The 26253-nt window shown below is 44.6% G+C and overlaps 1 protein-coding gene across 1 annotated transcript in view; it reads right to left on the bottom strand.

The window, feature by feature from the left end:
* Positions 1 to 15732: 15732 nt before the first annotated feature.
* LOC310648254 (KAT8 regulatory NSL complex subunit 1-like) overlaps positions 15733 to 26253 on the bottom strand; it is a gene marked incomplete at its 5' end in the record, with an annotated part of 277663 nt that continues 267142 nt past the window's right edge. The window contains 2 exons of the mRNA XM_083376000.1: positions 15733 to 16264; positions 16564 to 16810. Coding sequence (XP_083232126.1) covers positions 16037 to 16264; positions 16564 to 16810 — 475 coding nt within the window. The 3' untranslated portion in view covers positions 15733 to 16036. The remainder of the gene's footprint in view (positions 16265 to 16563; positions 16811 to 26253) is intronic.

Raw genomic sequence — 26253 nt, 5'->3', positions numbered from 1 at the left:
TAATACTTTCTGTGATCTTGATTCTATGCCTCTGTTTATACAACCCAGGATTGTATTAGCTTTTTTTGGTTTCTGCTGCACACTGCTGGCTCTTAGTCAAGTGATCATCCACAAGGACTCCAAGGTCCTTCTCACAGTTACTGTTTTTGAGCCAGGTCTCAACCAATCTGTACTTGTACCTTTGATTTTCCCTGCCTAAATGTAAAACTTTGCTTTTCTCCACATTGAAACTCATTTTGTTGGATAGGGCCCATTGTTCAAGTTTGTCAAGATCTTTTTGGATCCTAAGTTTGTTTTCTGGGATGTTGGCTACTCCTGCCAGTTTGATGTCATCTGCAAATTTGATGAGTTTCCTCATCTAAGTCAGGGCTTTTCAATTGGTGGTACGCGTACCACTGGTGGTACGCAAGCACCGGGCTGGTGGTATGCAGTGTCGCCTTCCTCCCCCCCGCGTCATGCCCATGCACCGGCCTTGCTGCGTCGACCCGCTGGGAGCTCTCCATGGACTGGAGCCTGTCGGTGGAGGTCGGGGCTGGCCGTACGCGCTGATCAGCTGGCGACTCCGTACGGCCGACCCCGACCTCCGTCGATGGGCTCCAGAGAGCTCCCAGCAGGTTGATGGCTTCCCGGCGGCAGCCCCGGCCAGTGAGGAGGCTGGGAGGGAGGTGGCGGCCCAGCACTGGGGCTGCCAGGGCTCAAGCGCCAGGATCAGCACCACTTTGCAGATGATCAGAACTTCTTTGGGGCTGCCAGGGCTCAAGTGCCAGGATCAGCGCCGCTTTGCAGCTGATCGGCTCCTGATTGGCCCTGTGCCCACTCCTCTCCCATCGCCCTTTGCAGGCCTGCCGTAGAGCTGGACGTGAAGCGCCCAGGGAAGGAGCCATGGAGGCGGGTGGGAGGGTAGTGAGTCCCCTCCGAAGTGAGGCTGCGGAGACTCCACATCCTCCCAGGCTGCGCTCCGTCTGCCCCCTCAGCGCCACGACTGTCTTCCGTGTGGCTGCTGCCACCGCCGTCCTTTTCCAACAGATACGTCCCCAAGGAGGCCGTTGGGCACTACCCACCCAGCCTCAGGCTCTGCCCCCACCCCACTGCTGCCATCTGAGGGTGGATTTCTGGCCTCCCCCTGCACGTTTACGATAAGGAGCAAGGCCCCTCGCACTTTCTGAGGCAGGCAAAGCCTGCATGGGAATGAACGATCTTTATGGAAGCAAAATAAGCCCAATTTCGGGACTTTAAGGTTGGTGGAGGAATAAAAAGAACTTCTTCAAATATGATCAAGTTAAAAGAAAAAAAACAAGGAAGGAAGGAAAGAAGAAAGGTAGGGACAGTGGGAGAGAGGGAGGGAAGGAAGGAAGGAAGGGACAAAGGGAGAAAAGGAAGAAGAAAGGTAGGGATATTTGCCCTTCAGAGTATAAACAGTAACATGCCTATTGAAAAGTTTGGTTTTCCTCCTGCCCACTCACAATAGTAACCCATGGATTCCCCCCCACACACAGGTACCCTGCAACCTGTTAGAGGGAGTGAGGGACAATGGAAGGGAAGGAGGGAAGGAGGAAGGGACAAAGAAAGAGGAAAGAAAGGAAGGAAAGAAGGAAGGAAGGAAGGGACAATGGGAGAGAGGGAGGAAGGAGGGCACCCACCCCAGTCCCACCCCCCTCCACCAGAGACCCATGGATTGCCCCCACACAGGCACCCTGCAACCTGAGTGATAAGCTGCCCCCCCGGCCATTGACTTCGCTTGTCAAAAAGTTGCAAAAGGTGATCACGTGACCCTGGGACACTGTGACCGTCATAAGTATGAATCAGTTGCCAAGCATCCGAATGTAAATCACATGACCCTGGGGATGCTGCAACAGTCATAAGTGTGAAAAATGGTCATAAGTCACTTTTTTCAGTGCCATCTTAAGTTCGAACAGTCACTAAGTGAATTGTTGTAAGTCGAGGACTACCTGTACTTTATCATTTTTTTCCTTTTTTTTTGGTCAAGTTTTTGACACCTTGCTGGGCGACGTGGTAGTCGGACATTGCCTTATCCTAAAAGTGGTACAATGTGTGAAAAGGTTGAAAAGCCCTGATTTAAGTCATTAATGAAGATGTTACATAGTGGGTTCTTGTAGGCAATGACCAGACCGAACTGATGCAACATGATTTATTGCAAGAATAACAGAACTGGGTTGAAATGGCAGACTGACAGATATTTATACATACCACCACTAGGCGGTGACCAATCAGATTCAAAGCTGGTTTTCCCACTCAAATATGAACTTCAATCTCCCTCCAAAACAGTTGGAGGTATATTTAAACAAAAACACATAACGGTCAATATCAATACATAACACCCCTTCTCCCTGGATAAGTCAACCCCCAATGCATTTTGTGTACATAATCTTACGGTTTCTTTCAGAGCACTGCAAAACTGTTTGGGGCTCCTGATCAACCTGCCATTCAGCCATTCCCAGTAGACCCATGCACCAGGTAGACGGGTGCCTCTGTGTTCGGGTGTACCGGGTAGACCTGTGCCACTGTGCTCATCCATATCACTGGCTGGCAAACACGGTTCGCTGTTCTGCGTTGAATCAGGTTCAACTCTTACAGTCTCTGTGGGCCTGGCCGAATCGGGAATGTCCACTTCCCTATGCAAGTCAACAGTTCTCTCGACTTCAGCTCCCGGACTCTGACTTGCCAGCCGCCGCTGCAATTGGTCAGTGTGGTGCTGGACCACACGACCAACGTCCAGGGCCACCTCGTAAGATAGTGGCCCTGACAACTTTGTCACAATAGAAACCACCTAAGGTGCCCCCTGCCCATAGTTTCTTGCCCAAACAGGCTCACCCAAATGTAAATTCCTCGGAGGCTTAGGTTGTGAAGTTTCTGCAGCTGCTCTGTCAGGATGGAGACAGTCCAGCTTTGTCATTAGTTGATGACCCCATCTCAGCTCGGTTGGGCTGCGACCTGTAGCAGCACTCGGCGTCGTGTGCTGGCATAAAAGGAAATCTGCCAGGCGATGGTTCCAGTCTCCCATTGTTAGTGTTTTCAGGGACTCTTTTGTAGATCTCACCAACTGTTCAGCTTGGCCGTTGGAAGCTGGATGAAACGGAGCTGAAGTGGTATGTCTAATCATGTTGGCCTTGAGGAAGGACTGGAATTCTGCTGCCATGAATTGTGCCCCGTTGTCAGACACAATGACATCTGGCAAGCAATACATAACAAAAAGTCTGCACAGTTCCTGGATGGTCCTGGCAGTAGTCATAGATTGGACAGGTACTACCTCTAGCCATTTTAAATAGCTATCCACAACAATGAGGAATACCTGTCCTTGAAATGGTCCTGAAAAGTCTATATGCACGCGAGACCATGGCGTTTGCGTGGTCTCCCAGCAGTGCACTGGTGCTTGAGGGATTTCTGGCCGAGTTTCTTGGCAGACCCTACAGCTCCTTACTTGAGCCTCAATATCTTTGTCTAAACCTGGCCACCACAAGTAGCAAGTGCCTTCATTCTGATGATGCTGGGATGCCCCTCATGCAAAGATACTAAAACTCTGGCTTCCATTGTAGGCGGAACGATCACCCTGCTTCCCCACAATATGCAACCCTTGTGGGCTGACAGCTCATCCCTTTTGTTGGCATAACTCTGGAACTCTGGACTTGGCCTGTTTTCTGGCCACCCCCTCAACACCCAGTTCAAAACGCAACTGTTTTGTCAGTGGCAGTTTCAGCGGCCACATTTCCCATGTGTAGGGGCATTTCAGGAAGATCCATGATTGCCAGGATGTGAGTTGCTGGAGCTGGGTTTGGATCTGTTTGAGGCAAAGGCTGAGTGCATCAGCATGGCCCATTTCCTTGCCCGGTTTGTGGACTAGCCTGTATGAATAGGCAGCCATAAAAATTGACCAACGCAGCATCCTCGGTGATAGGATCTGCAGAGTCTGCTTGTCTGCTGTAAAGAGGCCGAGCAACAGGTTGTGATCTGCAAAAATGGTGAAGGGCCACCCATATACAGGTGAAACTCGAAAAATTAGAATATCGTGCAAAAGTTCATTTATTTCAGTAATGCAACTTAAAAGGGGAAACTAATATATGAGATAGACTCATTACACGCAAAGCAAGATAGTTCAAGCCGTGATTTGTCATAATTGTGATGATTATGGCTTACAGCTCATGAAAACCCCAAATCCACAATCTCAGAAAATTAGAATATTGTGAAAAGGTGCAATATTCTAGGCTCAAAGTGTCCCACTCTAATCAGCTAATTAAGCCATAACACCTGCAAAGGGTTCCTGAGCCTTTAAATGGTCTCTCAGTCTGGTTCAGTAGGAATCACAATCATGGGGAAGACTGCTGACCTGACAGTTGTGCAGAAAGCCATCATTGACACCCTCCATAAGGAGGGAAAGCCTCAAAAGGTAATTGCAAAAGAAGTTGGATGTTCCCCAAGTGCTGTATCAAAGCACATTAATAGAAAGTTATGTGGAAGGGAAAAGTGTGGAAGAAAAAGGTGCAGAAGCAGCAGGGATGACCGCAGCCTGGAGAGGATTGTCAGGAAAAGGCCATTCAAAAGTGTTGGGGACTTTCACAAGGAGTGGACTGAGGCTGGAGTCAGTGCATCAAGAGCCACCACACAGAGACGAATCCTGGACATCGGCTTCAAATGTCGTATTCCTCTTGTCAAGCCACTCCTGAACAACAAACAACGTCAGAAGCGTCTTACCTGGGTTAAAGAAAAACAGACCTGGTCTGTTGCTCACTGGTCCAAAGTCCTCTTTTCTGATGAGAGCAACTTTTGCATCTCATTTGGAAACCAAGGACCCAGATTCTGGAGGAAGAACGGAGAGGCACACACTGCAAGATGCTTGAAGTCCAGTGTGAAGTTTCCACAGTCTGTGTTGATTTGGGGAGCCATGTCATCTGCTGGTGTTGGTCCACTGTGCTTCATTAAGTCCAGGGTCAACGCAGCCATGTACCAGGAGATTTTGGAACACTTCATGCTTCCTTCCACAGACGAGCTTTATGGGGATGCTGACTTCATTTTCCAGAGGGACTTGGCACCTGCCCACACTGCCAAAAGCAGCAAAACCTGGTTCAATGACCGTGGGATTACTGTGCATGATTGGCCAGCAAACTCGCCTGACCTGAACCCCATAGAGAATCTATGGGTCATTGCCAAGAGAAAGATGAGAGACATGAGACCGAACAATGCAGAAGAGCTGAAGGCCGCTATTGAAGCATCCTGGTCTTCCATAATACCTCAGCAGTGCCACAGGCTGATAGCTTCCATGCCACGCCGCATTGAGGCAGTAATTGCTGCAAAAGGGGCCCAAACCAAGTACTGAGTACATATGCATGCTTATACTTTTCAAAAGTCCGATATTGTTCTATGTACACTCCTTCTTTTATTGATTGCATGTAATATTCTAATTTTCTGAGATTGTGGATTTGGGGTTTTCATGAGCTGTACGCCATAATCATCACAATTATGACAAATCACGGCTTGAACTATCTTGCTTTGCATGTAATGAGTCTAGCTCATATATTAGTTTCCCCTTTTAAGTTGCATTACTGAAATAAATGAACTTTTGCACGATATTCTAATTTTTCGAGTTTCACCTGTAGGAAGTCATGGAATTTTTTAATTCCTGCTACAATATCTGTGCATAATTTCTCTCTGCTCTAAATAATGTTCTAGAGTAATAAGCTATAGGAGCTTCACGGCCATCTGCCATTTTATGGCTTAGAACTGCTCCGATGCTGTATGGTGATGCATCACATGCTAAAATCATGGGCAGTTTCTCATTAAAATGTGCTTACACGGAGTTAGACAATAGCAGTGATTTGACTGCTCTGAATGCTTTATCGTGGGTACTTTCCCACACCCAGAGTGCTTTTTCGTGTAGAAGATGATGGAGTGGCTTGGCCAATGCTGCTTTGTGTAGCAGGAATGAGTGATAAAAATTTAAAAGTCCCAGGAATGCCTGTAACTCCCCTTTTGACTTAGGTCTTGAGGCTTGTTGGATAGCTTTTTTAAGCTTAGCTTCTGATGGGTGGATACTGGCGGAATCTATCCAGAATCCCAAGAACTCAGTAGAATCCACTCCAATCTGACACTTTTCTTTCTTTAACTTCAACCCCGCTTGGCGAAATCATTGAAGCACTGCTCTGAGCGATCTGCAAGTACTGCCACAGATTCACCTGCAATCAGGACCTCATCATAATAAGGGCAGACGCCTGGTATATTTTTAAGTGTCCATTCCATAACGCTTTGGAACAGTCCTGGGGCAACACCCCAAACTGCAGGCGATGAACTCTGAATGCCCCTCAGTGAGCGACGATTGTGCCTCAGCTGTGTCATCAACAGGCAGCTGTTGGTAGGCTTGTGCAAGGTCGAGTTTGGTGAACAACCCCCTTTAAGTGATGCTAGGATGTGACTAACCACTGGCACTGGGTAAGCGTGTTGCTGTAGTGCCTTGTTGATTGTGCACTTGTAGTCTGCACAGATATGGACGTCCCCATTAGACTTCACTGGGGTCACTATCAGAGTCTCCCACAGGCTACTGTCCACGGATGGAAGCACTCCCTGTTGTCCAATTCTGCATCGATTTTTGGTTTAAGCGCAAACGGCACTCTGCGTGGTTTTATTCTGATTGGCGTGACAGCCGGATCAAGATGAAGGGACATGGGTGCCCCTTTATACTGTCCTAAGCTAGGGCTAAGCACATCAGCATACTCCTGGCATACTGCAGCCAGGTCGGCCGTCTGGGTACAATTTATGCCAGTTACTCGGATGTCCAGGGCCTTGAACCAGGCTAGTCCAATTAGACTTGTACGTTGTCCTTGAATGACCACAACGTTGAGGGGACCCTCAAACTCTTTGAACCTGACTCTGTATGCCCACAGAGCAATGGTAGGAAATTTTGCTGGGTAATAATCTCTTTCCAGCCTAGTTCATGGCACCCATTTGGACTGGAATGAAAAAAACAACAGCTTTCTACCCTTTCTAGGATAGTTGGGCACCTCTTCCTGCATAATTCATGATTGTAATGGTTGAGCCAACATTCAGATAGGTTCGAGTTCTCAGCATGTTCTAGTTTGATGCTTCATGTGACCAAAGGTAATCATGCTAAACTCAAAAGGTGGTCTACATGTGACTGGTCAGCAGCAAAAATTTACAATTGTCAAAGCTGAAAGGTGCAGGGCTTTCAAGAAAACTGGTTTGCTCTGGAAGCAATTTTTTTAACATGTTGATCTGATTTCAAGTCTTTTCATTTTTAACTTATGAAGGCCAGGACACCTTCCTAAACAAGAGTGGGTATCCCTGGCAAAAAGAAACATTTTGTTTCAATTAAAAGGTAGAGCTAGTGCTGTATCATTTGCTTTAGGATGTTTAACACCTATCACATTCTGGGGGAAAGGTAGAGGAGCAGCAGGTTGAAAAAATAACAGTTGACTTTGTCAGCATTACCCTTTTCATTTACTGTAAACCATGTTCATCCATGGCACCTGCATCCCTTTTAGTACAGAGATTGATTAAAGGTCATTTGTTCAATCAGTTCAAAATGAGGGCTAAAGCTGCAGTTTCCTGTTTTTTATATGTAAATCAATTATCTGAATCAGGTCAAGAAAGTTTTGCTAAGCAGAACTTGTGGGATCTGGTGGGGAGAGTAGCTAGACAGAAAGTAATGTATAAGAACCAAGTAGGTATTTTACTCCAAGATAGAGCTCAAGTGGAAGAGAAGATTTTGCAGAGGAGTCATCTCTACATCAACACTTTTCAGTCATTTAAAAGCCTGTTGTTACTGCTGTAGTTAAGTTAAGGTGGTAGGATTATTCTTTTTAAAATCAAAATGATGAAATAGGAGAATCCTTTCACTGAGAAGCTATAGTATATACCAGGGGTCTTCAAAGTTGGCCCTTTTATGACTTGTGGACTTCAACTCCCAGACTTCCTCAGCCAGCATGACTGGCTGAGGAATTCTGGGAGTTGAAGTCCACAAGTCATAAAAGGGCCAACTTTGAAGACCCCTGGTATATACTATGCCCGTGTGATATATTTTTTGGCTTACATTTGAGGACTTTGGGCTGGAAAATCTTGACAACCCTCTTCAGCATTGAACAGTGAAGAGCAGTCATGCTGTACTTCTAGAAAAAACATTGGTCCCCAAGTCCTTTTTCAGAAAATAGGCCTGGCCCCTGTTCATTTTTCCCCCCAGTGCTTAAACCTTTCTCTTTCCCAAGCATTGCACACACATTTAAGTGTTCTGAATTCTTTTCCCTGACCTCTTAGCCATTTCCTTTGATCATAGGTCCTGTTTCCTAGCTGGATTTTCATTGTCTTTGTGTCCTCCTAGTATTCATTTTCCTCCAGATGGCAAGAACACATGGTGGTTCCAGACCAAAGCCATTTTAAACTGACTGGCTTATGTTTTGTTTTGGTATATAAATATACATATCTAGGCTTTAAAGGTGTTGGTTTTGACAGATTGGTTTTGAAATTAAAATGATAATGGGGCTTTATTACATAAATTTGTAAGTAGGGACACTGGAGTTTGAAAGACACCATAATTCCTTTTTAAGTTTTTCTGGGTTGGGGAAACAGGGAGGGAGTGGAAAGGGCATGAGATCTCCATATGGTCATCTTCGCTTAGCTACCTGTTTGTGACTGTCCATGGTGTATATGTGTGTTTTAACAATTGTTTTACACTTAACGTTGCTGTAAAAGTGGATTTGGAAATAAAAAGTCATTACTACAATATTAAATGTATTGTCTTTGTTGAGGAAAACCTCTACCAAACTGCCATTAATAAAAGCTTGAAGACTCAATATAATCACCAGGAATTAACCCTGTCTCAAAGGCAACTTCCCTTTTTACTTTTGTTGAAAGGATGGGATGGTGCTCAAGCCATGCTGATTAAGGTGAGTTACAGGACTGTGACTGTCTTTCCACCTTCCATCTCTTGCAGCATTAATTTGCCCATTCCATAGATGGCACTCACTTTCATTAAGTTGCTTTACCTACCATAGAAAGTAATACTAAGTTGGAAGGGACATTGAGGTCATCTAATCCAACCCCCTGCTCAGGCAGGAAACCCTATACCATTTCAGGCAAATGGCTGTCCAGTCTCCTCTTAAAAACTTCCAGTGTTGGAGCATTCACCACTTCTGGAGGCAGGTTGTTCCACTGGTTAATTGTTCTAACTGTCAGGAAGTTTCTCCTTAGTTCTAGGTTGCTTCTCTCCTTGACTAGTTTCCATCCGTTGCTTCTTCTCCTGCTTTCAGGTGCTTTGGAGAATAGCTTGACTCCCTCTTCTTTGTGGCAGCCCCTGAGATATTGGAACACTGCTATCATGTCACCCCTCACCCTTCTCTTCATTAAACTACACATACCCAATTCCAGCAACCGTTCCCCATATGTTTTAGCCTCCAGTCCCCCAATCATATTTGTTGCCCTTCTCTGTACCCTTTCTAGAGTCTCAACATCTTTTTTACATTTTGGTGACCAAAACTGGATGCAGTATTCCAGGTGTGGCCTTACCAAGGCATTGTAAAGTGGTATTAATACTTCATGTGATCTTGATTCTATCCCTCTGTTAATGCAGCCTAGCACTGTGTTGGCTTTTTTGGCAGCTGCAGCACACTGCTGGCTCATATTTAAGTGATTGTCCACTAGGACTCCAAGATCCCTCTCACAGTTACTACTATTGAGCAAGGTACCACCTATACTATACCTGTGCATTTGATTTTTCCTGCCTAGGTGTAGAACCTTACTTCTTTCACCAATGAATTTTATTTTGTTAGATAGCACCCAGTATTCGGGTCTGTTCAGATCCTCCTGTATTTTAAGCCTATCTTCTGGAGTATTGGCTAATCCTGCCAGCTTGGTGTCGTCTGCAAATTTCATGAGTTCCCCATCTATCCCCTCATCCAAATCATTGATGAAGATGTTGAAGAGCACTGGGCCCAGAACAGAGCCCTGGGGCACCCCACTACACACTTCCTTCCATGTAGATGCAGTTCCATTGAGGACCACACGCTGAGTACAGCCTGTCAGACAGCTACAAATCCATCTGGTGGTGATGCTATCTAACCCACATTTTTCTATCTTATCAAGTAGGTTGTGATCTACAGGTGAAACTCGAAAAATTAGAATATCGTGCAAAAGTTCATTTATTTCAGTAATGCAACTTAAAAGGGAAACTAATATATGAGATAGACTCATTACATGCAAAGCAAGATAGTTCAAGCCGTGATTTGTCATAATTGTGATGATTATGGCGTACAGCTCATGAAAACCCCAAATCCACAATCTCAGAAAATTAGAATATTACATGCAATCAATAAAACAAGGAGTGTACATAGAATATCGGACCTCTGAGAAGTATAAGCATGCATATGTACTCAGTACTTGGTTTGGGCCCCTTTTGCAGCAATTACTGCCTCAATGCGGCATGGCATGGAAGCTATCAGCCTGTGGCACTGCTGAGGTGTTATGGAAGACCAGGATGCTTCAATAGCGGCCTTCAGCTCTTCTGCATTGTTCAGTCTCATGTCTCTCATCTTTCTCTTGGCAATGCCCCATAGATTCTTTATGGGGTTCAGGTCAGGCGAGTTTGCTGGCCAATCAAGCACAGTAATCCCACGGTCATTGAACCAGGTTTTGCTGCTTTTGGCAGTGTGGGCAGGTGCCAGGTCCTGCTGGAAAATGAAGTCAGCATCCCCATAAAGCTCGTCTGCGGAAGGAAGCATGAAGTGTTCCAAAATCTCCTGGTACACGGCTGCATTGACCCTGGACTTAATGAAGCACAGTGGACCAACACCAGCAGATGACATGGCTCTCCAAATCAACACAGACTGTGGAAACTTCACACTGGACTTCAAGCATCTTGCAGTGTGTACCTCTCCATTCTTCCTCCAGACTCTGGGTCCTTGGTTTCCAAATGAGATGCAAAAGTTGCTCTCATCAGAAAAGAGGACTTTGGACCACTGAGCAACAGACCAGGTCTGGTTTTTTTTAGCCCAGGTAAGACACTTCTGATGTTGTTTGTTGTTCAGGAGCGGCTTGACAAGAGGAATACGACATTTGAAGCCCATGTCCAGGATCCGTCTGTGTGTGGTGGCTCTTGATGCACTGACTCCAGCCTCAGTCCACTCCTTGTGAAAGTCCCCAACACTTTTGAATGGCCTTTTCCTGACAATCCTCTCCAGGCTGCGGTCATCCCTGCTGCTTCTGCACCTTTTTCTTCCACACTTTTCCCTTCCACATAACTTTCTATTAATGTGCTTTGATACAGCACTTTGGGAACATCCAACTTCTTTTGCAATTACCTTTTGAGGCTTTCCCTCCTTATGGAGGGTGTCAATGATGGCTTTCTGCACAACTGTCAGGTCAGCAGTCTTCCCCATGATTGTGATTCCTACTGAACCAGACTGAGAAACCATTTAAAGGCTCAGGAACCCTTTGCAGGTGTTATGGCTTAATTAGCTGATTAGAGTGGGACACTTTGAGCCTAGAATATTGCACCTTTTTACAATATTCTAATTTTCTGAGATTGTGGATTTGGGGTTTTCATGAGCTGTAAGCCATAATCATGACAATTATGACAAATCACTGCTTGAACTATCATGCTTTAGATGTAATGAGTCTATCTCATATATTAGTTTCCCCTTTTAAGTTGTATTACTGAAATAAATGAACTTTTGCATGATATTCTAATTTTTTGAGTTTCACCTGTACTTTATCAAGTGCCTTACTGAAGTCCAAATAAATTATATCTACAGCATTCCTTTGGTCTACTAATTCTGTCACTTGGCCAAAGAATGCAATAAGATTTGTCTGGCATGATCTGTTTTTGACAAACCCATGTTGACTTTTAGTGATGACTTTGTTTGCATCAAGGTGTTCACTGATTTGTTGTTTGATTATCCTTTCCAGAATCACTTCCCAAAATCCCTGCTAAATCATGAAATCACGTCTCTGAAAAAGATACAATTTCTTTGAAATAGTCAATGGTTTCTACGTTACTACGTTACTACGTTACTAAAGCTCATTTAAAGATTTTACAATCCAAAAATGGAAAACCATTGCATTATCTCTGTTGTAATAGCTTTCCCTAATTCTCTGAATATCTTACAAGGTATTTCCCCCTTGTATTGCCAAAACAAAATGTAGCACTTAACTTTTACATTTTTAAAATCTTTTTTTAATAAACACACATTGGTGCTTTGGCCAACATAATCAAGACATTAAACAAAGATCAGCTTCTCTGAAGAAAAATGTTCCTATATAACAAGTACATTACACAGCTTGAAGCAGGAAAAGAAATATTTACAAGGTGGGTTTTATTTTTCTTTTCTGTAGATTTCTTTTCCTTTATAATGCTAAGATGGTTATTCAGAATTTTCAACCCTATAAACAGAAAAGCACTTAATGCAGAGGGATATAGTAGCATTGGGTTTTTCCTTTTTTTAAAAATTGAGAATTGTGGGGAAAACCCCCAACCATTAAGCAGTTTAGCTACTATTTTGTTACAATTAAGAAATGAGAAAAGGGTTCCCCCCTTTTGGGGGGGGGGTGATGTGTTTAATACAGAAGACAGACACAATGCTTAACAGGACAGGGACCAACAGCCACACTGCTAAGGTCAGGAAAATGTTACAATGGATTGGTGTGCAAAACATGGGAGTGACAAGGGATGGGAAGTGATGGCAGTGGCCTCTTTAAATTAAAATCAATTCAGATCTGTTCAGCTTGGCAAGAGTCAGCTCAAGTCATTTTTAGGAAAGAAACCGTGACTTAATTTCCAAAAACTTGTAAGCTGAAATGGAGTTAAGTAAGAGGTAGTGGTAAAAACAACATCCAATCTTTCTCTGGAAAAAACATTTTGTTACTCAGACATATGTTAAAATTTAAGATGCAATCTCAGCCAACGCATAGACTATTTTTTAATGGTGGAAGAAAAGGAACAATGAGATTATACCACACTCACAATATGGCTTGTGGATCTGGGGTGGCAAATTGTTGAATCCTGTGGCATCACTCCCAGTACTTAAAGCTCAACACTACTGTATTGCAATCTATTAGCTGAAGATATATAACCTACAGCTTTTTCAAACTAATGGCCAGAATGCAAAAGAAAAAAGGAAACACAGAAGTGTTCGTAATTAGCAGGGAAAAAGAAGAGAGTAACCCTAGATCAGGGGTGTCAAACTGCCAGCCCCTGGGCCAGATGCATCATGCTGAAACTGTGCCCACCCCATTGCCAGCAATGGAAAAAGTCACGATACATCGTGACACATCACGTGACGTTGCGAGTTTGACACCCCTGCCCTAGATCATAGCCAGCAAAGAAAATGCATGGAAAAATGGTTCCTCTTGAAATGGGAATGGTTGCCAGCCTTTTTCCCAGTAATCTGCCATAAAAAAAGCACAATATGAATAAAATGTAACCTAAGCATATCCAGGCTGATTATGGAAAATTGCTTTTTTTTGCACAACTACAGTGAGGGAAATAATTATTTGATCCCCTGATGTTGTACGTTTGCCCACTGACAAAGAAATGATCGGTCTATAATTTTAATGGCAGGTTTATTTTAACAGTGAGAGACAGAATAACAACAAAAAGAAATCCAGAAAAATGCATTTCAAAAAAAGCTATAAATGGATTTGCATTTTAATTATTATTTGATCCCCTATCAATCAAGATTTCTGGCTCCCAGGTGTCTTTTATACAGGTAACGAGCTGAGATTAGGAGCACTCTCTTAAAGGGAGTGCTCCTAATCTCAGTGTCAGGTTTCTGAGGTATGGGCTTTTCAAGTGACTCTGAGGCATTGTTTACCTTAAAAGTTCTTTATTAGCCTAATACACCTGCAAATGCTTGCTCGAAGGAAGCTGGAATCTGAAATCTCCGCCCCTTGCACAATATATTAAAACACAATTCTCCACCTTTCTAATTTTGTCATTAATCATATTCTCCAATTAATTTAAAGAATCAGTTTCCCTTCCGTTAAAAAACCCGCCAAGGTCTTATCTTCTCTAGTTAGAGATGGCCTTGAAAGGTGCAATCCTACTCGTCCTCCCTCCCAACCTTAAACTAAATCTCTTGTCAAGCAATAACATTCGATGTTAGCAGCGTTGACACTCAGCCTGTTACCTGTATAAAAGAAACCTGTCCACAGAAGCAATCAATCAGATTCCAAACTGTCCACCATGGCCAAGACCAAAGAGCTGTCCAAGGATGTCAGGGACAAGATTGTAGACCTACACAAGGCTGGCATGGGCTATAAGACTATTGCCAAGAAAACAATTGGTAACACACTACGCCGTGAAGGACTGAAATCCTGCAGTGCCCGCAAGGTCTCCCTGCTCAAGAAAGCACATGTACAGGTCCATCTGAAGTTTGCCAATGAACATCTGAATGATTCGGAGAAGTGGGTGAAAGTGTTGTGGTCAGATGAGACCAAAATCGAGCTCTTTGGCATCAACTAAACTCACCGTGTTTGGAGGAGGAGGAGGAAGAATGCTGCCTATGACCCTGAGAACACCATCCCCACCGTCAAACATGGAGGTGGAAACATTATGCTTTGGGGGTGTTGATCTGCTAAGGGGACAAGACAACTTCACCGCATCAAAGGGATGATGGACGGGGCTATGCAGGGCTTTTTTTCTCATAGAACGCTCAGAATGGAGTTCCGGCACCTTTTTTGGATGGAATCTTGTAGGGTAGGCAAGGTGGGTTGTATGACATGTGTGAGTTCCGGCACCTTTTTCTTTTACAAAAAAAGCACTGGGGCCATGTATTGTCAAATCTTGGGTGAGAACCTCCTTCCCTCAGTCAGGGCATTGAAAATGGGTCGTGGATGGGTATTCCAGCATGGAAATGACCCAAAACATACAACCAAGGCAACAAAAGAGTGGCTCAAGAAGCAGCACATTAAGGTCCTGGAGTGGCCTAGCCAGTCTCCAGACCTTAATCCCATAAAAAATCTGTGGTGGGAGCTGAAGGTTCGAGCTGCCAAATGTCAGCGTCAAAACCTTAATGACTTGGAGAGAATCTGCAAAGAGGAGTGGGACAAAATCCCTCGAGATGTGTACAAACCTGGTAACCAACTACAAGAAACATCTGGCCTCTGTGATTGCCAACAATGGTTTTTGCTACCAAGTACTAAGTCATGTTTTGTGAAGGGGTCAAATACTTATTTCACTCATTAAAATGCAAATCAATTTATAACTTTTTTGAAATGCATTTTTCTGGATTTTGTTGTTATTCTGTCTCTCACTGTTAAAATAAACCTACCATTAAAATTATAGACTGATCATTTCTTTGTCAGTGGGCAAATGTACAAAATCAGCAGGGGATCAAATAATTTTCCCCCTCACTGTATACTTCCTGTTTAACATGGAGAGACTGTCTCTGAAGCAACAGAGAACCCCAGAACAGATCAAGGTCACTGGCGAAGAGCTTCTTGCCACTCACAATGGGAAGCCATCCCTTAAGAAACCAAGTGATTTTGAGAATTTGCACTGCAAGTGCTTTCCAGTGGGGGGGGGAGGAAGAGGAGAAGGTCTCATTCAAGAAGCAGCACTTTTCACCAACAATTTCACTACAATCTTAAGGGTGAGGGATGGCACTATGATGATGTGATTGATGGTGCTAAGTGAGGGAAACAGACACTAAACAGCAAAAGAAAAAACAAATGAAAATACCCTTTCACCAGAGAACCAATTCCAGGGTTAACCAGCCAGCTTCACTCTCTTTTCTGAGAAGTGTACACCTATGAATGGGGAGGGAGAAGCAGCTTTGCTCTACTCATTAGTCCACACAGCACTGGATAAGGTGTGTGTGAGACAAAGAAACATGGAAAGAAAGGGGGAGGGGGAGAAGGTGAGAAAGAAAAGAGTTTCTAAACTCCTTAAATTCACTAAAAACTGTGAAAATTCCCAGCAGGATGTTTGAATATCAAACACAGATTTCAGAAACTTTAATGTCAAGAGTTAATTTGGTGCATTGTTTTCTTCCCCTTTTTGCTCAGTTTTCCTGTCTGTCTCTTATCTGTGGGCTGGCCGCTGAACCATGGCTATGGCCCCTGAATTCTGGCTCTTGAAGCAAGCAAGGGAAGGTGAGATGGAGGCAGTATCTACTTCTTGGGAGGGCTTGCTGCCAGATGTGCGCCATGTGCAACGTGATGACTGGTCCTGTGCTTCTGACTGGTCCTCCCGCTCTGTCTTGGGATTGTAGGGCAGTGGGAAACTGCGTCGTTCCCATGGCTGTACAGTCTGGGAAGAAAAGGCAGAATGGTTGGAAGGCTTCATTGCTTCCACAATCTGGAAACCTGAAATATCCTTTCGGAATATGACTGCATCTAAGGGAAATCTTCAGCCTGTATGTAGCCCATATTGGTTCTTGTAACCTCACCCCCAATCTGAGGAGGGCAGGAAAGCACAAAAATAACCAAGCACAAGTGAACTTTCTTTTCTAGGCAAATAAAAACAAGTCAAATTAACAGGGGCAATCCACCTACAAGGCTAACACATGGGTTATTTCATTAAGTGTCAGAAGGGATTAATTCACTCACCTGCTCATCAAGGCCAAAGTCTGGTGTGGAACAGCACATGTCCTCCATGGACAGATGCTGCATGGAGTCTCGGGACAAAAGGGTATGAGGACCAGAAAACAGGTCAGGACTGATGGGGCTGCATGGAAAGTATATATGGGAGAAATCAGAATGCTGATAGCAGTTTCCAACGTCAGGTGAGGAAGGCTGTGGGGTCGATGGGTTCCCCAACTGAGGGATTGTTTGTCCATCTGTAGACCTGTAAGACCTGAAATTAAAATAAATATCAATATATAAGGATGACAATTATTAAAGGGTACAATCTCCTAGTACATTGTCCCATCTTAATATAGACAAGTCATATGTGAAGCATAAAAGTAGAGAGTGGTTCCAGGAAAGCATACAGTTATAGCATCTATTACTTGCCAGTGAAAAGCCCCCTATTTTGTTGAAGCACCTTTTGATTTTATGACAGCATTCAGTCTTCTGGGGTAGGAGCCTATCAGCATGGCACATCTTGCCTTGGGAATCTTTGCCCACTCTTCCTTGCAAAAGTGCTCCAAATCTGTCAGATTACAAGGGCATCTCCTGTGCACAGCCCAGTTCAGGTCACCCCACAGATTTTCAATTGGATTCAGGTCTGGGCTCTGGCTGGGCCATTACAAAACTTTCACCTTCTTCTGGTGAAGCCGTTCTGTTAATTGGGAGGAATGCTTTGAAATGTTGTTGCGTTGAAGGGTGAAATTCCTCTTCATCTTCAGCATTGTAGCAAAGGCCTGAAGTTTTTGTGTGAAAATTGACTGATATTTGTAAGTGTTCATAATTCCCTCCACCTTGACTAAAGCCCTAGTTCCAGCGGAAGAAAAGCAGCCCTCAAGCATGCTGCCACCACCATGCTTCACTGTATGGTGTACTTTTGGTGATACACAGTATTGTTTTTGCACCAAAGTTTGTGGAACTTTTCTTCTTCTTTTTTCATCAAGTTTGGAGGGGCATCCAGTTCTGCAGACTTTCTATATCCACTGTACATCCCTGCCCATGATGGTCACTTTCTCTTCACCCAAGTTCCCCTTCTCAGAATTGGACTATTAGGTAGTGACACTTGGCCGTGCCCACTTCTCTCCTGGCCCCCTGCCACAGCCAACCCACAGCAGCCTTTCATCCTCTGCCAGCACTCCCCCCCATGGCAATGCCCCCCCCCAGCCCCTCGTCCCAGCTGATTCCCTGAAGCACACTTGTACCCTGGCAATTTGCTGCATGGGACAAGTAGCTGCGCCTCCTGGCAGCCAATCAGGCAGCGGGCAGCAGTGATGCGGAGGCACTGGGGGGAGGGAAGTGGGCAGCAGTGATTGCAAAGGGCATCAGGCAATTGCAGAGGCGCTGAAGAAAGCCGTGTGTGTGTGTGTGTGTGTGTGTGTGTGTGTGCGCGCGTGTACTTTTAATTTTTTTTCACCTCTTGGTGGTGTTTCTCTCCTTGTCCAACCTGTCCCAAATTCTCAGTTTCCTCAATTGAAGGTTGGCTGTGATGCAGGGACCAGGGTTTTAGGCTCCGGCACATTGATCGAGGCAGGACAGGAAAAAGATCTTTCCACTTGGGAGAAGAGGTTGGGGGGGGGATCATGAAACACCTTGACTGTCATTTCAACATATCTTGGAGAGCAGAATCTTAGACTCTCTTCTTTCCTTCTTCCTTCTCTTTCTTTTCCTTCCCTCCTCTGTTTCTCTCCCTCCCTGCCTCTTTCTTTCTTCCTCTTTCTTTTCCTTCCTTCTTCCTACCTTCTTCTTTCTTCCTTCCCTTTCTTTTCCTTTTTTCCACTCTTTCCCTCCCTCCCTGAAGGAATGAAAATTGACACAGCAAATACCAGGTAGTCCTCGACTTACAACCACAACTGGAACCAAAATTTACATTGCTAAGCAAGATGGTTAGTCAGTGAATCACACCTGACTTTATGCCCTTTTTTGCCACGGCTGTTAGGCAAATCACTGCAGTTCTTAAGTGAATCATGTGGTCCTTAAGCAAATCTGGCTTCCCCCATTGTGTTTGCTTGTTGGAAACTGGCTAGGAAGGTCATGTGGATGGTGATCACATGACCCTGGGATGCTGCAACCATCACAAATGCATGCCGGTTGCCAAGTACTTGAATTCTGATCACATGACCCTAGGGATGTGATAGTCATAAGTGCAAGGACTGGTTTTAAGTCACATTTTTCAGTGCTGTTGTGACTTGGAACAGTCCCTAAACCAGTGATGGTAAACCTTTTAGAGACCAAGTGCCCAAACTGCAACCCAAACCCCATTTATGGTCAGGTGCTGGGTGGGCGTGACCACTGGATGGACGTGGCTCCAGTGGTCATGGCAGACTGGGTGGGCGTGGCCGGGGTCAGCGTGGCCACCTCAATGTTGCTCATGGGGAGGGACGCCTGTGGGGGCCGGGGAGGTTTGGGGGAGATCCAGGGGGTCTCTGGCGGGTGGGACAGTGGGCAGGAGGCTCGTCCTGCGGGGTGAGGCGAGACCAGGCAGGGGGCAGGGCAGGGGTGCCATTGCCGCAGGGCAAGGCTAGGCAAGGCAAGGACCAAGGTGGCTGCTGCCTGACACCATCGGCCCCCACACACAGTGAGCGCATGGGGGTCAACTGTGTCCATCAGCAGCCACAGCCTGCCAGCCCCTCGACCGACGCACTCTGAGGGTCCGCAGCCTGCTGCAAATACCGGGCCAGCCCTCCAGCAGCAGGCGGTGTAGGGGAGGGGGGATCCAGTATACCAGTTCCTTACCTCCGCCTGGCTTGTTCCGCGGCCTTATAGCAGTGGCACTGGGCGCGAGGTGGCAAATGGCTGGTTTCGGCGCAATATGGCTGTTTGCCGCCTAACGCATCACACCCTATGATGCTGCCATGAGGCCGCGGAACAAACCGGGCAGAGGTAAGGAACCGGTATACTTACAGCTTACAGAGCCACCAAAGCAGCTGGTGGATCACTGGAGGCTCAGGGAGGGAGGGTGTTGAAGTGGGCAATTGGGCCATTGGCAAGAGGAACGCGGTTGAGCGGAAAGTGGCCTCAGAACAAGTGGGGCGGTAAGGAAAGAAATCCTCGCTCCCCCCAGAAATTGCCTTTCTTTCCTTACCTGACTCCCAGCCCCTCTGCCGTTTCTCCTTCGTGGTCCGCCACCACTGCTTGCAAGGACAAAGGAAGGTTTTTTTCGGGGGGAAAAAGGTCAATCAATCAATTCCAATTTCTCGTGAAAGATCGTGCAGTTGGAATTGACCTCTTTTCCCCTCCCTCCCTCCCCGAGCATCCGGCGCTCCACTTGCTGCTTTGGTCAGCTTGCCAGCCCCCACCTCAACACCCTGCCCACCACCGCCTAGCACAGCTGCCCTGGGGCTGCAGGGGCTGGCCTGGCATGAGAAGGGCATGTGCTCCACCCTCCCGCCACCATGCAGGGTAAGGCTGCTGCCCCCGCCCAGATGCCTTCGCCTCCCCCAAGCGTTTTTTTTTTACTAACCTGCCTTTCAGCTGCATTCTGTTTCTCCGTTCGCTTCTCAGCCTTCACCGCGTGTTTGTGGGACTATCGGTAAAAAAAAAAGTTCCATCAGACTTTCTAACTTCTTGAGATCTTGTGAGAAGTTAGAAAGTCTGATGAAACATTTTTTTAACCGATAGTCCCACAAACACACGGCGAAGGCTGAGAAGCAAACAGAGAAATGGAATGCAGCTGAAAGGCAGGTTAGTAAAAAAAAACCTTGGGGGAGGCGAGGGCATCTGGGCGGGGGAGGACCCGGCAACCTTACCCTGCGCATCTTTATTAGGTGTCTGGCAGGCGGAGGGAAGCAACTGGTCTTACCACGCTAGCCCCGCCGCATTGCTTCTCTAGCCCATGCACAGACCCTGCCCTACCCCTCACATGAAGTGCCCTGCTCCCGCTGCTCCCACCCCCACCCCCACGCGGCACCTTCTTTCCAGTTCCAACGCGTCACTTCCTTCACCGCTGTGTGGGACTAAAAATAAAGTTCAATCAATTCCAACTTTGCGAGATCTTTTTTCCCCCGAGAAGTTGAAATTGATTGAACTTTTCTTTTTTTGCACACATTGGCGGAGGCCTAAAGCGGAAAGGTTTTATAAAACCCAGCTTAAAAAGCCACTTGCCCAGGGAGATTTTGATGCAGGTTGCTCATGGATGGGACTTAAGGCCTTGGACTGGGGTGACGGCGCACATGCCCACAGAGAGGGCTCTGCGTGCCACCTGTGGCACGCATGCCATAGGTTCGCCACAACGGCCCTAAACAAATGATTGTAAGTTAAGGACTACTTGTATAAGATCTGAGCTGGAGTAAGCCTCTCCTTTTCATGCTTGGATTACACGCTTCAAGCAAACCCAGATTAAGAGAAGATCCAGTTGTTCCTCTGAAATTTGCACTGCCAGCTTGGATGTCCTCAAGGGACCGAGCCAGCTGTGCCAGACAGATTCCAGCTTAATCCCAGGATCTTTTTCGAGGTCCCTTAAAAAAGTGTTGCAAAGAACATTTTTCCCGTTCCTGGATCCTGAACAACCAGTTTTAACAATCAGAAGATTGGAGCTGGTGCTGCTGCCTTTTAAAGCTCAGGAGATAGGTGGCATGAAACTGAAAATAACTTGATCCCTGAATCTGGGAAAGCAATACCAATTTTGTAAAGTGCCTTTCTGCACACACCCCAATACCAACCACAAGTCTAAAGTGAAAGGCCTTTATTAAGGGGGTCAAGTCTTTATATAGGATGCAGAAACAAATAATCATCATCATCATCATCCCACAGTGAGGCACTACCTTGATGTGGTTGTGGGGCTTGTGTACTCTGAGGAAGATGAGAACTATGCCAGAGGTTCAACCATACTGGACAGGTTTCATCAGAGGAGTCAAAGAGTGTCTCTCCCATAAAATATGGTGAGACGTAAATTTCAGAAAGCCATACCGGCTCGGATGTTGCCCAGGTTAACAAGGTCTGCGCTAGATGTTGGGAGTTCCTGGATATCTGGTGAAAAATGGGACAGGATTCAGGACTGTTGGCTGAGCAACCAGGGCCAGCAGCTGCAGAACTACTGGAAGAAAAGGTGATTACCCATCGCAAATACACAGTGATTGAAAACAAAGAAATAATGATCTGTTATTATAGATCAAGTCCAACAAGAAAAGGATATCTAAAACAAATGCACCAGTTCTGGAAAGAACAACATCCAGAATCAGAAATAACAGAACAGAGACTAGCAGAACAATGCCGATTTATAATATGAAATAAAGTATTCACAGAAACAGAATTGGATGAACTGCAAAGGTTTACCCAGGGCAAAGAAATCAAAGCCTTGCCAGAAGTAATTCAGAATGTAGAGGCAAGCCAGGGGGAGCTGGCAGTGAAGGAATCCAGCAGAGATATACAACTGTTCTCATTTGGAAACCAGGCACCTCTTCCGCAGGAAGAACAAAGCCCTCTAACTAAAGAAAGAAAAGAATTGAAAGAAAGAATAACTGAGCATCTAGAACAGCACAAAAACAACAGAATAAGGCTGCCTGCATTGAAGCTTGTTGCAAAGAAACAGCTAGCACAAGCATTAAAAGATGCAAATACTGCAATATCAAGTATAAGCACCAATTCACTGCAAGAAACAAACCAACTAATGTACAGCACAGCTGCAGTTATAACTGAATACCTGGGATGCAAAATCAACAAAGAAGAAAAACAAACAGTGCACCACAAAAATGGAAGGTTAGACTAGAAAATAAGATCAGCAAGTTAAGATCACATGCAAGCAAGCTAGAACAGATGAAAGAAAAGAAGCTGAAGAACAAGAAGACCAAAGAATACCTAATCAAGAAATACCACTTGGAAAAAAGGAAGATCAAGGAATCACTGGAAATAATAAAGCAGCAAATAACAGCTATAGCCAGGAAAATCAGTAGATATGAAGCTCGAATTGCAAATTATAGGCAGAACCTCCAATTTCAATCCAATCAGAAGCGTTTCTACCAATCCATCAATGGAGAAACTGCAATGAATCAGTCACTACCTGACAAGGAAGAAACCGTGCAGTTCTGGAAGCAGATATGGGATAACCCAAAGAAACACAACAAGGATGCGGCTTGGTTAAAAGAGGTGGATGCAAATAAAACAGAAATTGAAATGAAAGAACTAGTAATAACAACAAAAATGGTAGAAAAAAGAGCAAGGAAGATCAAAAATTGGTCAACACCACCTGAAGATGAACAATAATAATAATAATAATAATAATAATAATAATAATAATAATAATAATAATAAGTTGGAAGGGACTTGGAGGTCATCTAGTCCAACCCCCTGCTCAGGCAGGAAACCCTATACCATTTCAGGCAAATGGCTGTCCAGTCTCCTCTTAAAAACTTCCAGTGTTGGAGCATTCACCACTTCTGGAGGCAGGTTGTTCCACTGGTTAATTGTTCTAACTGTCAGGAAGTTTCTCCTTAGTTCTAGGTTGCTTCTCTCCTTGACTAGTTTCCATCCGTTGCTTCTTCTCCTGCTTTCAGGTGCTTTGGAGAACAGCTTGACTCCCTCTTCTTTGTGGCAGCTCCTAAGATGTTGGAACACTGCTATCATGTCACCCTCACCCTTCTCTTCATTAAACTACACATACCCAATTCCAGCAACCGTTCCCCATATGTTTTAGCCTCCAGTCCCCCAATCATATTTGTTGCCCTTCTCTGTACCCTTTCTAGAGTCTCAACATCTTTTTTACATTTTGGTGACCAAAACTGGATGCAGTATTCCAGGTGTGGCCTTACCAAGGTGTTATAAATTGGTATTGACACTTCATGTGATCTTGATTCTATCCCTCTGTTAATGCAGCCTAGCACTGTGTTGGCTTTTTTGGCAGCTGCAGCACACTGCTGGCTCATATTTAAGTGATTGTCCACTAGGACTCTGAGATCTCTCTCACAGTTGCTACTATTGAGCCAGGTACCACCTATACTATACCTGTGCATTTGATTTTTCCTGCCTAAATGTAGAACCTTACTTTTTTACAATTGAATTTCATTTTGTTAGATAGTGCCCAGTGTTCCAGTCTGTCCAGATCCTCCTGTATCTTAAGCCTATCTTCTGGAGTATTGGCTATTCCTGCCAGCTTGGTGTCATCTGCAAATTTGATGAGTTCCCCATCTATCCCCTCATCCAAATCGTTGATGAAGATGTTGAAGAGCACTGGGCCCAGAACAGAGCCCTGGGGCACCCCACTACACACTTCCTTCCATGTAGATGCAGTTCCATTGAGGACCACACGCTGAGTACAGCCTGTCAGCCAGCTATGAATCCATCTGGTGGTGATGCTATCTAACCCACATTTTTCTATCTTATCAAGTAGTAGGTTGTGATATACTTTATCAAATGCCTTACTGATGTCCAAGTAAATTATATCTACAGCATTCCTCTGGTCCACTAGTTTTGTCATTTGGTCAAAGAATGCAATAAGATTTGTCTGGCAAACTGCATGGGTTTTGGTTGAAACATCTAACTGTTATATACCCACTCATTGCCAAGCAGTTCAACAATATACTACAAGGAGGAGAAATTGAAAAGTGGCTAACAACTGGGAAAACCTACCTAATAATGAAAAATCCAGCAAAAGGGGCAACACCAGGCAACTACAGGCCAATTACCTGCTTACCAACAACTTTCAAATTGCTAACTGGTGTGGTAGCTGATGCAGTACAACAGCATCTAGTTGAAAACAATCTCTTTCCACCAGAGCAGAAAGGAAACCGCCCCAATAGCAGAGGAACAAAAGATCAACTCCTAATAGACAAAATGATCTTGGAAAACTGCAAGAAAAGGAAGTCCAACCTGAATGTGGCATGGATTGACTACAAAAAGGCATTTGACTCTCTGCCACATGACTGGATAATCAAGTGCCTAGAAATAACAGGAGTCAGTAGAAACATCAGAAAATTAGTGTAAAGATCGATGGCACAATTGAAGACGCAGTGATTGATAGGATGAATTGTCTTTAAATCTACAAATAGACAGTATATATGAAGGGAAAAAGAGAGGAAATGTTTATGGTAGCAATTTGAAATCTGTATAATGATATCTGTATGTAATTGAGTTACTACTACCCAGCCACCACGTTGCTTTTCAAATATGTAAATGTAATATCAGAAAATCAATAAAATTTGTAAAGAAAAAAGAAACATCAGAAAATTTGTGCAAAGATCAAAGGCACAATGGAAGACACAGTTGCAGGTCAATGGTGAAAGACTGGGAGAGGTTAATATCAAGAGAGGAATATTTCAAGGAGATTATCACCACTACTATTTATTATTGCACAGTTTCCTGTCAATAATACTGAATAACTCAGGACATGGCTATCAAACATCAAAAACAGCTGCCAGACTATCCCACCTCCTTTACATGGATGATCTGAAGCTGTATGGAAAAACATCATCTGAAATAGAATTGCTGCTCAACACTGTCCATATATATAGCCAAGATATTGCAATGGAGTTTGGCTTGGACAAATGTGCCACACTTACTCTCAAACAAGGAAAAATAGTGAAAACTGAAGGAATAAAGATGCCCCACGAAAATAACATTAAGAGTCTGGATGAGGAAGATTACTACAAATACTTGGGTATCCTTCAAGCTGACAACATCAAGCACACTGAAGTAAAAAAAAAGATTAAAGGTGAATACATCAAGAGAGTGAAGAAGATCTTAAAGTCCAAACTCAATGGAGGAAATACCATGAAGGCAATCAACACCTGGGCAATTCCAGTCATTAGATACACAGCTGGAATAGTGGACTGGACTCAAGCAGAACTAAAAGCAATGGATAGGAAGACCAGAAAAATAATGACAATGAATCATGCCCTTCATGCACGCAGTGACGTTGACAGACTCTATCTACCAAGGCAAATAGGTGGACGTGGAATGCTGCAAGTACATCAGATGGTTGAAGAAGAAAAAATGGCTTTGGAAGAATATCTGAAGGACAGTGATGAAGATGCACTGAAATTAGTATATCAGGAAGGCTTACTGACTACTGGAGACACCAAACTGGCCTACAAGAAAGACCAAATGAAGAACAGAATAGAGGCATGGGAAGACAAAGCACTACATGGCCAGTACATGAAAAAAAATAGCTTGGAAAGCAGATAATAACAAGACCTGATAATGGCTAAGAGCAGGAAAGTTGAAGAAAGAGACCAAGGGACTAATTCTAGCTGTACAAGACCAAGCCTTAAGGACTAATGCATACAAAGTCAAAATTGAGAAGACAGCAACAGACAGTAAGTGCCACCTATGCAAAGAAGCTAAAGAAACAGTGGACCACCTGGTAAGCTGCTGCAAGAAGATCGCACAGACTGACTACAAGCAGCGGCATGACAAAGTAGCAACAATGGTGCATTGGAAGATCTGCAAGAAATATCATTTGCCTGTAAGCAAGAACTGGTGGGATCATAAAATAGAGAAAGTCATAGAAAATGATAAAGTTAAACTGCTCTGGGACTTCAGAATTCAAACAGACAAGCACCTGCAACATAACACCCCCGACTTAACAACTGTCGATAAGACAGACAAAAAAGTCTGGATAGTGGACGTGGCAGTGCCTGGAGACAGCAGAATAGATGAGAAAGAACTGGAGAAGATAACAAAATACAAAGACCTACAAATAGAAATAGAAAGACTGTGGCAAAGGCAAGCAAGGGTAGTACC

This window comes from Vipera ursinii (assembly GCF_947247035.1).
Source record: "Vipera ursinii genome assembly, chromosome: W".
NCBI lineage: Eukaryota > Metazoa > Chordata > Lepidosauria > Squamata > Viperidae > Vipera > Vipera ursinii.
The sequence above is the reverse complement of the archived record's forward strand: the minus strand, read 5'-3'. Positions and strand labels throughout refer to the sequence as shown.